The following is a 16,456-nucleotide window of genomic DNA, read 5'->3' as shown; positions in this document are numbered from 1 at the left end:
TTTACGATGGCGTCAAGAGGCCCCTAGGATCAGCGATACTGCGCCGCACAGGGGGCCAGCAGGGCACTGGAGAGCCTCACGCTGCACCAGCTGCCGATGGGGCATTAGAACGGGCGTTGCGGGTCCGTGCATGCGCGCTACAGCCGGCGCGAGTTCGCGCATGCGCGTGGGTTGCCTTCTCTGCGCCGGTCCCGACGCAACATGGCGGAGAGCTGCAGTGGGCCCGGCGTGGAGGAACATAGGCCCCCACCAGGATAAGCCCGCCCGCCGATTGGTAGGCCCCTATCGCGGGCCGGGCCACCGTGGAGGGGTCGGAACCCCCCCTCCGCCCCACCAGGCCACCCCCCGCAACATGAATGCCGAGGTCCCACCCGGTAGGACCATACGGGAACGGCGCCGGTGGGACTCGGCCTAACTTGGCGGGCACTCGGCCCATTGCGCGGGGAGAATCGCCGGGGGGGGGGCGCGTTGAGCGGCATCGCGTGAATCGCGACCCCCCCCGGCGATTCTCCGACCCGGCGCGGGGTCGGAGAATCCTGTTCACTTAGTCCAATTACAACACCCTTAATATCATTTCACTTCAGAGCAGGTGCTGGTTAGGAAGTGAATATGTCTGAATATCAATCCTGTTGCCCACATTAATGGCGTTACTGGGTGTCAAAATAGGATCAGGCTTTGCCTGTTGTAGTCGGGACGAAACTAGATTACATACAACCACTGAGAAAAGCAGTTTGAAAGACTCCAAAAAGTCGAATGCAGCTAATTTACTGCCTTTCAGCCCAACAGCACGTTTTCAACATCCAGCTGATTAAGAGGTTACTTACCTCGAGTTAATTAGACTGAGTGCTTTCAGTGCATGTGTCAGCCACAGATCAGTTAGAGCCTCCATATCCGCCCTCAGCTGCAGCCACCCTTCTCTCTTGGGTGTCCCAATTAAACCTGTGCAATGACAAAGAATCCAGGCTTAAGCAGAGTCGCAGATTTTGGCAACACGTTGGTTATTGCAAAGCTCCACAGTCAAAACTAACCGGGAAAAGAGACAAAGGATAACAGGTTGCCATTTTGGCAACATTGTGCGAGGTTGGATACGGATCCATCAACAGCAATGATACGTACTACTGCGCTCGTGATGTTTATTTTATGTGTTATGTTTACTTTTTTGGAGTACAGGGTGGCACGGTGGCACAATGGTTAGCACTGCTGCCTCTCGGCGCCGGGGACTCAAGGTCGATCCCGGCTCCAGGTCACTCCACGTGTGGAGTTTGCACATTCTTCCCGTGTTTACGTGGGTCTCACTCCCACAACCCAAAGATGTGCAGGGTAGGTGAATTGGCCACACTAAATTACGCGGTAATCGGAAAAAAAGAAGAATTGGGTACTCTAAATTTATATTTTTTAAAATGTTTACTTTACTCATCAGAAAGGTTAGATGGTTCATTTGCAGAATAATCCAGAAATAGCCCGGTGTCATTGAGCTATCCTTTATCCGGTGTTTTTTTGTCTGCTTTTTCCTTTTGAAAGTAATTTCTCGTTTGCGACAAACAAAGGATTTCTAGTGCAAAATCTGTCAAACATAGTAGAACTTGAAGAGTTCTTAATGACTCATTGTGGAGTTGAACTGTCCATTGTATGACATGCAACAGAATTTGTGTGTCTAGTTGTTACGGTAAGAAAATTTCCAGCATCTATTAAATTGCCGATACTTGCCCCCAACGTTGTTTTTGTAAGTGTTGTACATTTCTTTTACTCGACGATAGCGGAATGCTAATTTCCTCATCCAGTCTACACCCCCATGCACACCAGAGCCTATACAAAGATTGCCACCAACTGCTGCTGTTTGGAAACCATCTGTTGCAAAGTTATACGTGCTGTGTGGGAGGAGAGAGGAAGACTGTTAGTGGCATTAGTTCCATTAATTAGTGCACAGCTGACATCCTGGAGAATAAAACAACCCATGTGGGGCTTATTTTCAGTGAGTAGCTCACCTCAAATCCTGCCCGTTGTCATCTGAAGACACATCGTCAATGTGAACCTGGTCACACTCCTGCGAAAATATAATTAAAATTAAAACTCTGGAGTTTAAATAAAGTTCGCCACAATGAATACTCTAGTCACCAAGCAGGCTGCAGTTCCCCGTGCCAAGATCGCTTCCTGAATCAGTTGGGGATGAAAATGTGGCATCGGATGTTATATCAAACGCCAGAAAAATGATTTTAACCTTTAGCCTCCGACCAAAATCTACATTCTGCCTTATTTAGCTGCAGTCTCTCAAGATGCTGAGGTCAAAGTTGAAACCCATGTTGGTTTCAGCATTCCGCGAGCAAGATCACAGGTTTAACCAAAGAATTACAGTTAGTGAGGAAATGTTTAGTGGTTCTGTTAAGTTCTGTACTTCTACTTGATCGCTCAGAATCAGAAGTTTCAGTCAATTTATTTTGCAGATGTTGATTTGGTGTAAATGTGCAGAGACTTTGAAAGCTACGCAGACCATTCCAGCTCAGTTGTGTAATCAAAAATAACACTGGTCAAATATTTGTGACAGTGGGCGAAATTCTCTGTTTGGGAGACTGGGCGCGATTCAACGAGATGGGAAAAAAGTCCCATAACGAGCGCATTTAGCTGCGTGTTTCCCGGCGCTCGCACTTGCGTTAAATAAGAGGCCTCAGCGGGGAACAGGCGTTCGAGGCCGCACATAGCCCTGTTTTCTACACCAAGGAGCTCCGCTCGCCGGAACTCTTCAGTATAGCGAGAGATCTGGACGTCATTTAAAAATGGCATCCCGATCTCCGAGGCCCCCGAAACAACCTCCGACTCCCCCAAGCCCCAACACACTATAGGAGGATCCCCCCCCCCCTCCTAACACCCAAGCAGGACACCCCCGGCCCGATCGCCAGCGGACAAAAAATGCCAGCTTGGCAATGTGGCATGCCAACCTGGTACCCTGGCAGTGCTCCTGCCAGCTGGCAGTGTCATCTGGGCACTTTGGCAGTGACTTAGAGGAGACCTTTCAGGTGATGGTGTTTCCATGCGCGAGTTGCCTTTGTCCTTCTAGATGATAGGGGTGATGGATTTGGAAGGTCCTGCCAAAGAAGCTTCAGTGAGTTGCTACCATGCACCTTGCATAGGGTCCATCCACACTGCTGCTCCTATGTGTGGACGGTGGAGGGCGGGGAATATTTAAAGCGGTGAATGGGGTCACCCCCACCTCACCTCTGGAGTTTAGCTCTCCCAGCTCCTCAGCTGTTTTTGCAGGTGAAGCTATAAAGGGAAATGAGGGGTAGGGATGAAGAAAACCTTTCTGATCTGCCCCCTGCATTGCTGAAGGACCAGAACAGGAACTGCAAAGACAGCCCCATCAGAGACACAACCGTAACCTTGATCGGGAAGACAAAAACAGAAATACTACACAAGTAAACCCCCCCCCCCCCCCCCACACACACACACCCATCTAAATTATAGTACTAAATTCTGGTATCAAACAATAGTAGGCAAACGTGACATAAAATATGTTTTTTTCCACTAAAAGGTCTAGAATTTATAATCCCTCATCTCACCTCACCCTAATCCTCATTCCCAAATTGGAGAATAGCAGAAGGTAGAAACACTCACAAACTATTGCTCAGATTTGTGGCGGTCACCATTTGGTGAACTTCACAGCCGGGATTCACCGATATCGTGGCCAAGTGTTGACACCGGCATCAAAACCGGCGTGAGCGACACCGGCGTCAATGGGCCTCCAGGCCCAGTCATTCTCCCTTTCCTCGGGGGCTAGTACGGCGCCGGAGTGCTTTGCGGTGCTCCAGCAGCAAAGGCCGGCCCGACATGGCTGGCTCAGGTCAACGCATGCGCGCCATGGCCGGTGCGGGTCCGCGCATGCGCCTGGGTTGCCATCTCCACGCCGGCCCCCGGGCAACATGGCAGAGCCCTACAGGGGCCCGGAGCGGAGGAACATAGGCCACCCCCGGAATGAGCCCGCCCGCCGATCAGTAGGTGCTGATCGCTGGCCTGGCCACTGTGGAAGTACCCCCGGAGTCGGATCCCCCCAACCCCCCACCAGGAAGGCCCCCGCAGCTAGAACTCCAAGGTCCCGCCGGGTGGGACCATACGTAAAGCACCTCTCTCTCTTCTCTTCACCATGTGTGCTCCCCTCCTAGGTGAGGCAGCCTCATTGTGCGCTTCATAGGCATTGACCATGCTGTTCCTGCCTGCCAGCACAGCTCACCTCTGGCTTTTGCTGATTCACTTGTTCTGACCATGGCACCTCCGCCCAGTAAATAATTTCAGACCGCATAGCTCTCAAGATGCAAAAGCAACAGAGGCTCCTTTTGTACCGGCCAAACTGAATTGTCATAAAATTAGTCCCATCTGAAACTAATTGTGGTGCTGCATGTTATCTTTATTGAAACATGTCCTTCTGTCGCTGTTGTAAATTATGTTCAGCAAAAGCCCGGCAGCATTACTGATTATTCATCGCCACCCTGTTCCCCCACTCCCCTCCTCCCCAAAAAGTCTCCACACAGCCTCAGTGATCCATGGACACCAGTTTCCGATAGTAAAGCTTACTGAACTCAAACAGTAGAAGTTATTTTTTTGTACCAGTACCAGACACTCCTTCAACTTGCCAACCCGGTGGCAGATATAAATACTTTTATACTGTATATTTGTACCGTCTAGAAACTTCACTGACACAGCCCTGAACTCATTTTCTTTAAGATCTTTAGCGAGGGCAGAGAGGAGAAACTTTAATCCTTTCAGTCTGGGCTGCATTCGAACACAGGTCCCAAAGGTGAACGAGAGTGTTCTAACACACTGAGCCACCATGTCCCATTAAGGCTCAGGTTTTTTTTTTCAAACAGTGTGGCTTACCCTGAACCTGACACCCGTTGAAGCAAGGAAGTGACCTTTTGCACATGCCTGTAAAATAACTGCAACCATTTTTATTATAAATCAAACTATGGCCACGATTCACATCGGTTAATAGTTAGTGAAATCTCAGTGAAATTGACACTTTGCGCCGCAATGCTTAACCGTCCATCTTAACTATACCTGGGTTTTGAGTGAGGGAAATGAGGATTTAAAATGCTATTAGGATGGGGCAGATTGAGAATACTGGGTCCCATCTTTCTAAACATATTAATGGGCTCTAATCAAATGGTTTTCCACCAGAGCTACGTTGAGCTCAAAATGGAGGCTTAACATAATATCAAAGAACAGCACCATGTGATCCTTCATGGTCCATCACAATGAGTTCCTTTTGCATTTCTAACCTATTTCAATTATTTCCAAGGTAACTGTCCCTTGGGACATGAATGGTCGCTGGTAAACAATGCAGTGCATTCTAGCCAGCAGGTGTCTCCAAAAACTTTGAAAAGTTGCTATTTTATTGAACTGGCTGACTAAATGTGCATGGGAAAAGGCCTCCTCCGTGCATGTTACTTATCAGTCTTCATTGACATAGGCCTAACCAAAAACCAATGAAAAAGGTTGTCCTTCAGGGGAAACTTGAGTGTGAGAACAGTTCTCAAGCTTCGATTTCTCAGTTGAATCGGGCGAAATTCTCCCCCAACGGCGCGATGTCCGCCGACTGGCGCCAAAAACGGCGCCAATCAGACGGACATCGCGCCGGCCCAAAGGTGCGGAATGCTCCGCATCTTTGGGTGCCGAGCCCCAATATTGAGGGGCTAGGCCAGCGCCGGAGGGATTTCCGCCCCGCCAGCTGGCGGAAATGGCATTTGTTGCCCCGCCAGCTGGCGCGGAAATGTGGCGCATGCGCGGGAGCATCAGCGGCCGCTGAAAGTTTCCCGCGCATGCGCAGTGGGGAGAGTCACTTCCGCCTCCGCCATGGTGGAGGCCGTGGCGGAGGCGGAAGGGAAAGAGTGCCCCCATGGCACAGGGCCGCCCGCGGATCGGTGGGCCCCGATCGCGGGCCAGGCCACCGTGGTGGCACCCCCCGGGGTCAGATCGCCCCGCGCCCCCCCCAGGACCCCAGAGCCCGCCCACGCCACCTGGTCCCACCGGTAAATACCAGGTTTAATTTACGCCGGCGGGACAGGCAATTTCTGGGCGGGACTTCGTCCCATCCGGGCCGGAGAATTGAGCGGGGGGTCCCGCCAACCGGCACGGCCCGATTCCCGCCCCCGCCCAATTTCCGGTACCGGAGACTTCGGCGGGGGCAGGATTCACGGCGGCCAACGGCCATTCTCCGACCCGGCGGGGAGTCGGAGAATGACGCCCGAGGCTTTGCGCTATCTTTTCACTGCTGCAATCAACAATGGCATGAGCTCTTCTGAAACTGCATGTGTAATTGTTTAGTGCTGCATAGTTTCGCTATTACATGCTATGGGCCAACATTAATGATTTATTATGCAAAATCATTATATGTACATTTGTTCTGCAGAGTACATGTGCTCAAGTCGCAGCCAAATCTACTAAAGAATGACTCCCTGCCTTACATGGACTGCAAGGAGTTCTCTCTCTCAACTACTGAGACTGATACTTTGAGGACAGGAGTAGCATCTCCAAAACCACGTCGATCAACGCAAAGTTCAAATGGTGTGTTGTCTTCATGAGTGGGACATAAGTGCTCTGTGAATATTTTGCTTTCCCTGCTTTCTAAGATTTATTTTCTGATTTACAATTGTACAAAATAATTGAGCAAAATACTCGATTGTTCTGAAGGCCATTAGCTTTCAAATAGCTGTTTCAGTGTTATATTGAACAGCGTCCATCAGTAGCTGTACAGCATAAAATTATCTGTATCTACCACTAAATTGGCAAGTTGAAGGAATGACTGGTTCTGGTCCAAAAAAAGGACTTCTAATGATAGGGTTAATTAGTCAAAGAATAGAATAGAAGCTTTACTATAGGAAACTGATGTCCGAGAACCTTTCGGCGGGGGAGGGGGTACTTTTGCTGAACTTACTTTACAACAGTCACAGAAGGACATCTTTCAATAAAAATAACATGAAGCACCACAATTCGATTCAGATGGGACTAATTTTATAACAATTCTGTTTTGGTCAACACGAAAGGAGCCTCTGTTGCTTGGCTTTTAAATCAAGGTGCCTGGGTTCTAAGGCCAACCTAACACGGAGACACTCAGCAATTGACAAAGAGACTCAAAGTTCCAGTTTAGTCTAAGGAATCTGTTTTTCTACACTGCTCTGACATCTCACTCTCCGCTAAACACCAACGTTCCAATCCAACTACTTGCTGGGTCAGTCTGAATGATTTTACCCAATTATCTTTTTTTTTCAAGATGGCGCCAGAGCGAGGCGACTTCTTGCAAGCTATGCCCAGCATGCCCTCAGAATCTATCTTTTACTCTCATTCTATGCTTCTAAAACTTCATTCTAAATCTTTTAAACTATAACTGTGACATTACATTCTGCAGTCTCTCCTTCCTTCCCTATGTACGGTGTGCATTGTTTGTACAGCATGCAAGAAACAACACTTCACACTGTATACTAACACACGTGACAATAATAAATCAAATCAAATCAAGTCTAAATCTTATGTGAAGCTGTAGGAACTCACTGATGTTACTTTAATGGCATCTTCTGGACAATTATGGTGGAATTCTCCCATCCGGGATTAAGGGCACGATTCTCCAGAAATATTTCTGAGTGTTGTAGCGAGCAGGAATTGCCGCGAGCTTCCCGGCGCTTGGCCCAGTGAAGCCGACAACGCTATTCACCGTTAATTGGTCCTCTTAACGAGGCCTCGCCCTTCTCACCCCAAATGACGGCTCACCAGCCGATTCGGCGGCACCGCGCACGCCAGCCCCCCCGCTAACAAGGTCGAGCAGCACTTAAGCAGCAATTGCTCAGTCAACGCCAGCCAGCTCACAATAGTGTCGCTGAGGAGACCAGCCCCAAGATTCGGGGATGCTGACCTGGGGAGGCTCCGAGACGCCGTGGAGGCCAGGAGGGGTGCCCTGTTTTCCAGTGGGTCGCGGAAGGTTAGCCACAGGGCAGCCAGTGCTGCCTGGGACGAGGTGGCGGCAGCTGTGAGCACCGGGATTGTGACGGGAGGACTGGACTCCAGTGCCAGAAAAAGGTCAATGATCTACACCGTGCAGGACGAATGACTGGACATCAACGCTTCACCCCCCCACACTGAGACCTATATGCCCCCAAACTCCCAAACATTCCATGTGACCCCCCCAACCCTCCATTCATCCCCCTCCCCCTTCAACCCCCCAACTCTCTCTTCACACACCCCCCTCCCACCACTGTGAACCACACATGTGGCTAACATTGCCCTCTCCTCAGGAAAAGATCTCCCATAATTGCCGGGAGAGGGCCCAGACTGCCGGTGGGGTGCCAGACCTAAGAATCGTCATCACCTTCGAGGAGTGGGCCATGGAGGTGACCGATGTGGCCAAGGACAGATCAGTCACCCATGCGGAGGTTGGCAGATGTCGCAGAGGTGAGGAACCACCGGGCTCCACCCGGGGGACCTGTCAAACGTGAGTAGTGATTGCCTTGCTGACTGACCCATCCTCCCCACTGACCACATGTCCATTCTCCCACAGGTCCTCCAGCCGACGGAGCCGGCCCATTCCGGGCAGCTCCCTCTCCTGACCCCGAGGAGAACACCTCGGAGGAGAGCTGCGAGGATGCAACTGTTATAGTCGGGGCACAGCTGTCATCCCCACCCTCCACCAGCGCAGATACACGCCCCTCGGTGGGAAACGTTAGTGGACCGGCTTCGGGGGCACAATGTGGTGAGCACCACTCTGCTGATGATGCACATTAGGTGGAGGCAGGAACCCCCAGGCAAGGCAGCAGTCGGAGGGTGGCTGGACCCCAGGACCCAGCTGGGTCCCAGCCTGATGCTGAGTTTGTGCAATTAGGTTACCTGGAGCTGATGGAGATGATAGGGAGCAGCCAGGACATTCAGACGGAGATGTCAGCATCACACCAGCAGATCTGTGGCCGCTTGGAGGAGTCCCAGAATCTACTGGTGCAGGAGATGTCGCCGGCAATACATAGCGCCGAGGCCAACACTACTAGGGTGGCAACCGCAGTGGGGAGCCTGGTGCACAACGTCGGCACCATGAGTGAAGGTGTCCAAGGCGTCGTGCAATCGGTGATGGCCATGGCGAAGGGTCTCGACAGAATGTCTGCCTCGCTGGGGGATGTCACCCAGTACCAGGTTGACCTTGATAACGTTCTCCGGGACATGTCCCGCTCTCAGATGGGAATGGCCGAGGCGCTGCGGAGCATGTCCCAGTCACTGAGGAGCATCACCGAGTGCATCGATACGATGGTGCAGACTCTGGGGAACCGCCAGGTCTGGCAGAGCCAGATGATGCAGAGGCAGCCGGGGCTTGAACCAGCTGCCCCTCTGTCCCAAGGTGGATGTCAGTGAGCACTGAGCGGGAGGAGGGGACGCCGAGTGCCAGCCCGGACCCGTCCAATGGAGTGGCGATGGTGCCATCCGCTCCCCCGAGTTCCACCCCTCTGCTGAGGCCACGTCTCACAGTCAGCACACAGGACAGGGAGGCACAGCTGTGCATGTGCCGTCCGCTCAGTGAGCAGGGATCCTTGAGCCTCAGGGCCCCCAGAGGACACCTGCCAAGGGTATCGAAGGCCACGGGACGAGGTAAGCAGCTGGCCGCCTGCACCTCTGATGTCATCCTGGGGAGACACCTAGATGTAGCGGTAGAGATAGTGAGGGAAAGCACATTGAGGATCACTGAGGGCTTTCGGGGAGGGAGGTTGGTGTGGGGGTAGGTAGGGAGGTGAGGGGGTATAGAGGGGGGGGGGGGGGGAGCATTGGAAGGCTGGGTTCCGGCACGATCGGGAGTGGGGAATTGTAGTACACAATAAACACCCTTGTACACAACCAGTATGCTGCCTCTGTCACTTCATTCCACAATGCGCGTTGACCTCCGAAACCTTGGCCCATCTCTCCAGGCATCTCCCCTTCCCCTTGGCACCCACTCACCCTCCGGCTGTGGACATGTCCCCAGAACTGTGTCCCATCCCCCTAGGTGTTCAATGTTGGCTGCTGCGTGTGGGGTGTTGCCTCCCGCAGTGTTCAAGCACAGTGTCCATGCATCAAGGTGTGAGATGCTAGGCAATGACTCCCACATGCTACATGGCCCACCCACCCACGGGAATCCACTTGGGTTATGTGAAGACTCACTTAACCACGATTGCCAATTCCCTATTAGCAATAGCCTTCAGCTGTGCGGCCAGAGGCCTCGGCAGTCGCTGGGGGTTATGGATGGTTGTTGGGGCAGGGGGACAGGAACAAGGGTTGTCCCCGGAATGGGTACACATGATTCAGGGATTGGCATGGTGGTGCCACAAGCGGTTGACCCCCCCCCCCCCTCCACCCTATGGCAACCCACCCCCCAGCTGAGGATCCCCCACCCCCCGCCAAGCACCAGGGCAGCAAGCCCAGCGCACCTGTTCTCTTTGCCTGTGACCAAAGATGGGTACTCATGTACTCGGCTCCCCACAGAAGCCCTTCCGCCAGGTTCACACTTTTCAAAAGGAGTACTAATTGGCACCAGCGTGAGCAATTGCTGGGAAGGACACGGAATGACAGGAGGCCATTGGATATGGGGTCGCTCCCGTTAATCGTATGGATATAGGGTTTAAGTGGTGATAATTGGTTTCTGGCCACGCTACGGCGAGATCCTGATTTTGCCTACGGGAGCGGGCCAGTTGCATCGCAAACTGTTTGGCGCCTGGCGCGGTTTTCGTTTTTGGCCTTTCCTGCTATTCATCAGCCTCGTTTCGGTGCCCGAGAGTGCGAGAGCGTAATGAGGCCGGAGAATCGCATCCTAAGTCCCAGTGCAGGTGTGAGTACCGGAAACGTTTCCCACTGCCGGAGAGAATCGGGAGAGGGGGGGGGGGAAGATTTAAGTTGGGCCTTCATCTGCAACCGGCCTCCAGTGGAGTTCCCGATCCGTCATGTCGGGCAGCATCAGAAGATCCTGCGTCACACTGATGTGAAATCGACATTCGGCCTCCCACCAAACTTTCTCCCTGCCGACCATTGATCTTGTCGGCGGAGGCATGGGAGAATTCCGACATTCCTCTGTCACCAAGAAAGAGAACATGCATTTATACAGTGCATTTAACAAATGAAATGTTCCAGGACACTTTACAATTGTTATCAAGAAACATCTGACACACAGCCATGAAAAGAAATATTAGGCCAGATATTCAAATGCTTCATCCAAACGTAGTTAGCTTTTATGCAAGTTGACTTTGGATCCTACATAGTCAACCATCTCCAGCTATGCCATTTCATTATAGGTCGATTGTACGAGGAGAAGATAGATTACTTACCTCATCCTTTGCACAATATTGCCCTCTTAAAAACTCCCACTCTATTTCATTCTTTCTAGGGTTATTTACAGGAGGAAGGAATTGGGCTGGACTCCCAGAATAACAGGACTCTTCCCCTGCATCCTGTGCTTTGTGCCCAGGGAATCCACAGTCCCTGGAAGCAAACCACAGGAAAAGCAGCCCCATTATTATTGCAGATTACGATAGTAGTTCTGCCCATTTCCTCATCCTCTGAAGGAAGAAGTTATGGCCAATTCCATGTTCGGTCTATTCTTCCATCTCGTGTGGTCATGTCCTCTTATTTCAAGCTTCATGGGAAGTACAAAGAGCTTGTTAATTTATACTGGAACTGTTCTTCAGCAAGTTAAGCACTTGTCCCAGGTCCCTGCTGAACCCTTAGTCTTGTTTCTTTGCTGATGATAAAACCCAAATTCTTTCAGCCCATTCTGTGTTTCTTGGATCTTAGCCCAGAAATCGTCCCAGTTGGTATCCATTCCACTTTTTCCGGAACAATCTCTGTGGGGATTCCTACATCTTACGGAAATCTTATGCCTGATGCAGATACTGGAATGAGTTCCTGAAATTAGGAATCTATGTTGGTTTATGTTTGCCGCATATCTAAAATGGTTATTAAAATTCTTCTTGAGCACTTATAATGGAGTTAGTTATTTCGACAAGAACCTTGGAGATTCATGCACCAATTTTATTTTTCCATAATGTGTGTTAACTAATTGTCTTGTCTCCTTTCATTGAAGGGGGGGGGGGAAGAGTGAGAGAGTAGCATTGCAAAGCTAAAGTTATGACAGGAAATGAAGGCAACCCCCGCAGAGATTCCAGGTGAGGGCAAACAAGACATTTGTTAAACTTGGGACCAGATGGACCGACTGTGTTAGCATTCCATTGTGAATGAACTTAGACATTAAAGTTGATTGCATGTGACACAAGACAAAAATAGCAAAGGACTTACAGGATGCAACAAAGTGTTTGCACACGTGTGCAAGGGTACGGGTAAAAGGCAGGAGTACTTGGCACTAATCCATAATGCTCATTTGGAGAGCCCGTGCAGACACGTTGGGCTGAATTTGTGAATGTTCGTGTTTGGTGCAAATCTAAAATGGTTATAAAAATTCTACACCGCAACACTGCAGTGATTCTGTATACATCAGCTATGCAATTAAGACGCACAGCAAGTTAAACAAAGTAGGGAAAAATATTATAAATAGGCCAAATACTTGAAGCATACACAAATAAATTAATTTGTGGTTGCCTAGACAATGTAATAGTGAACAAAGCTCTTCAAGGACCGGACGGGCTTTGTCAAGGGTAGACAGCTAACCTCGAACATCAAGCACCTGCTGAATGTGATAATGATCCTATCCTGGGAGAGAATACCAGAGGTGATCGTCTTCCTGGACGCAGAAAAGGCCTTCGACAGGGTCAAATGGAAGTACCTCATAGAGGTACTGGAGCGGTTCGGGCTTGGAACATGGTTCACCTCCTGGATAAAGCTCCTCTACAACGCTCCCATGGCGAGCATATGGACCAACAACACCAACTCCCAATACTTCCAGCTGCACAGGGGCACCAGATAAGGATGCCCACTGTCCCCACTGCTATTCGCTCCAGCGATCGAGCCATTAGCAATTGCTCTCAGAGCAGCAAAAAGCAAGAGGGGGATCCGAAGGGGAGGCAGAGAGCATAGAGTCTCACTCTATGCAGATGACCTGCTCCTCTACATTTTGGACCACAAAGCAGCATGGACGGAATCATCGCGTTCCTGAAAGAGTTTGGCACCTTCTCAGCCTACAAACTCAACATGAGCAAACGTGAGATCTTTCCGGTATATCCAAAAGTAGGTGGGACAGCACTAATGGGACTGCCGTTTAAACAAGCCAGACACAAAATTCCGCTACCTGGGGATCCAAATAGCCCATGAATGAAAAGAGATCCACAAATAGAACCTCATCAGTCTGACAGAGGAAGTAAAAAAGGACCTGCAAAGATGGAACACACTCCCTCTCTCCCTCGCGGGGAGAGTCCAGACGATCAAAATGAATGTACTGCCCAGGTACCTCTTCCTGCTTAAAACTATCCCGATCTACATCCCCAAGGCCTTTTTCAAAGCACTAGACAAACTAATCATGGCGTTCGTATGGGAGGGGGGGGAAGAATGCTACGATCCCAAAGAAGGTCCTGCAAAAAACAAAATCCGGGGAGGGGGCTAACCCTTCCAAACCTACATTTTTACCACTGGGCGGCGACAGCCGAGTGAATAAGGGGATGGATCAAGGAGCCAGAAGCCGAGTGGGTACGTGCGGAGGAGGCCTCCTGCAAGGGGACCTCCCTCCGGGCCCTCGCCATGGCGGCACTCCCATCCCCACCCAAAAAACACTCCAACAGCCAGGTGGTGATAGCCACCCTCCAGTCCTGGAACCAACTACGGCAGCAATTTGGCCTGACCAAAATGTCGGACAAAGCTCCCATCTGCAACAACCATAGGTTCACACCAGTGCTGACTGATGCCACCTTCAAAAAGTGGGGACGGGACGGAAGGACACTGACAGTTAGGGACCTATATACAGACGGCAGGGTCGCAACACTGGACGAACTGACAGAGAAATTCCAGCTAGCCAGGGGGAACGAGCTAAGGTACCTGCAACTCAAAAACTTCCTACGAAAGGAGACAAGGACGTACCCACAACCGCCACAACAGACAGTACTGGAAGAGTTACTGGAAGCAAGCATCCTAGGTAAAGGGAACTGAGGCGACATGTATGAACAACTGGTAGAAAGGGCCGACACCATACTGGGCGCAACAAGAAAGAAATGGGAAGAAGATCTGGGGATTGAAATTGGGTGGGAACTCTGGAGCGAAACACTGCATAGGGTTAACTCCACCTCCACGTGTGCAAGGCTCAACCTGATGCAACTAAAAGTGGTCCATAGAGCCCACTTAACAAGAACCCGAATGAGTAGGTTCTTCCCAGAGGTGGAGGATAGATGTGAACGGTGCCAAGGAGGCCCGGCCAACCATGCCCACCTGTTCTGGTCTTGCCCCAGACTTGCGGGGTACTGGACAATTTTCTTTGAGGAAATGTCCAAGGTGGTGGGGATGAGGGTGGAGCCATGCCCGAAAGTGGCAGTCTTTGGGGATCAGACTAGCCAGATCTATTCCTGGGGAGGAGGACGGACGCCCTTGCCTTTGCCTCCCTGATCGCCCGCCGTAGAATCCTGTTCGGCTGGCGGTCAGCAGCACCACCCAAAGCTGCAGACTGGCTGTCTGACCTCTCAAAATCTCTCCAAATGGAGAAAATCAAATTTGCCATCCGAGGGTCAGACGACGGCTTCCACAGAACGTGGGAGCCATTCACCCAATTGTTCCAGGACCTGTTTGTGGCCAACAAACAAGCAGAAGAATAGCCAGGTAGCCAAGAACCAGGGGAAAGTAGCCAAAGCGTGAGAGGAAGGGATAGATTGGCGGGAAGGGGGGCAGCAGCTAAACCTAAGAGAAAAGAAAGGCGAACCACAGGAGAAGGGGAGGGGGGAAGGGGGGCAGAAGGGGGAAGGGAGCGTGGGGGGAAGAGGGAGGAGACAGGGAACAATAGAGGGGAACCGGAGAGTGGGGGGGGGGGGGGGGGAGAGGCAAGGAGAGGCCAGAAGGGGAGAGGCCGGAAGGAGAGCACGGGAAACGATAACAAACTTGGCAAACACAGGAACAGAGGACTTCCGGGTGCGGCGATGACCAGCTGAGTCGCACGTTTCGGCAGCTCCCGGTGGAACGGACTTTTGGGCTCTTAATAAGAGCCCCAACGGCAATTTTAACGGCTAAAAATACTGTGCGGTGAACCAGAAGGGAATCCCCCCTGGATACGGATGAAAAAAGGAGAGGAAGGTGGCCGGATTGCGGTGGATCCTTTGGAGCAGCGGCAAGGAAGGCAAGCAAAAACCAAGATGGCGTCGGAAGGTGGCAATTTAATATGGGGCCCTGAACAACACGAGTTTTTGAAACGCTGCGTGGAAGAACTCAAAAAGGAAATGAAGAAGGAGCTGTTGGCCCCGATATTACAGGCGATCGAAGGGCTAAAGGAGGAGCAAAAGACCCAGGAGCGGGAGCTTCGGGTCGTGAAGGCAAAGGCTGCCGAGAATGAGGACGACATACAGGGCCTGGTGGTGAAGACGGAGATGCACGAGGCACACCATAAACGATGTGTGGAAAGGCTGGAGGTGCTGGAGAACAACGCGAGGAGGAACAACCTAAGGATTCTTGGTCTTCCTGAAGGTGCGGAGGGAGCGGACGTCGGGGCATATGTGAGCACGATGCTGCACTCGTTAATGGGAGCGGAGGCCCCGGCGGGTCCGCTGGAGGTGGAGGGAGCATAACGAGTGATGGCGCGAGGACCGAGAGCAGGAGAAATTCCAAGAGCCATAGTGGTGAGATTCCTCCGTTTTAAGGACAAAGAGATGGTCCTTAGATGGGCAAAGAAAACTCGGAGCAGTAAGTGGGAGAACGCGGTGATCCACGTATACCAAGACTGGAGTGCGGAGGTGGCGAGAAGGAGGGCGAGCTTTAATCGGGCCAAGGCGGTGCTTCACAAAAAGAAGATAACATTCGGAATGCTGCAACCGGCAAGACTGTGGGTCACATATCAAGGGAGGCACCACTACTTTGAGACGGCGGATGAGGCGTGGACTTTTATCGTGGAAGAAAAATTGGAATGAGCGGGTTATTTTTTAAAAAAAGAATGTTTGAAACAAAGTGGTGGGGCGAGTATGGGGGGCGAAGAGGGGGGTAAAAAGGGGGGAAAGAGGAGTTTTATGTTATTAATCTTGCGATGTGGTAACTTTTCTCTCTTCCACAGGAGGTGGTGGGGGGAGGAAAGGAGGTGGAGGAGATGGGGCGTTGGCCATTGGGGGCGGGGCCAAGGGGGAAGCGCGGGCTCGGTTCCCGCGCTATGATAATCATGGCGGGAATAGGGAAGCAGGAAGGAGGGGGCGTCGCACGGTGCGGGCCGAGGTCACGGGGGGAAGCCGAGGTCGGCCAGAGTTTGCTGACTTCTGGGAGCAACATGGGGGGTGTAACTACGCTAGTGGGGGATCTAGCGGGGGGGGGGTGGGAGGGGGGAATTATTGGGCTGCTGCTGCTG

The 16,456-nt window shown here is 51.5% G+C and overlaps 1 protein-coding gene across 6 annotated transcripts in view; it reads right to left on the bottom strand.

Annotated features, from left to right (window-relative positions):
• The window catches only part of LOC140428539 (protein phosphatase EYA1-like), a 324,148-nt gene that overhangs the window by 11,827 nt on the left and 295,865 nt on the right, over positions 1-16,456 (bottom strand). For all 6 annotated transcript variants that reach the window (XM_072515114.1, XM_072515116.1, XM_072515112.1 and 3 more), the window contains 3 exons: positions 1,986-2,044; positions 1,708-1,868; positions 825-939 (listed from right to left, as the gene is read on the bottom strand). In XM_072515114.1, the coding sequence (XP_072371215.1) occupies positions 825-939; positions 1,708-1,868; positions 1,986-2,044 (335 nt within the window). The remainder of the gene's footprint in view (positions 1-824; positions 940-1,707; positions 1,869-1,985; positions 2,045-16,456) is intronic.

The sequence above is a fragment of the Scyliorhinus torazame genome, chromosome 8 (assembly GCF_047496885.1).
Source record: "Scyliorhinus torazame isolate Kashiwa2021f chromosome 8, sScyTor2.1, whole genome shotgun sequence".
Classification (NCBI taxonomy): domain Eukaryota; kingdom Metazoa; phylum Chordata; class Chondrichthyes; order Carcharhiniformes; family Scyliorhinidae; genus Scyliorhinus; species Scyliorhinus torazame.
This window is presented reverse-complemented; position numbering and strand designations above follow the sequence as displayed.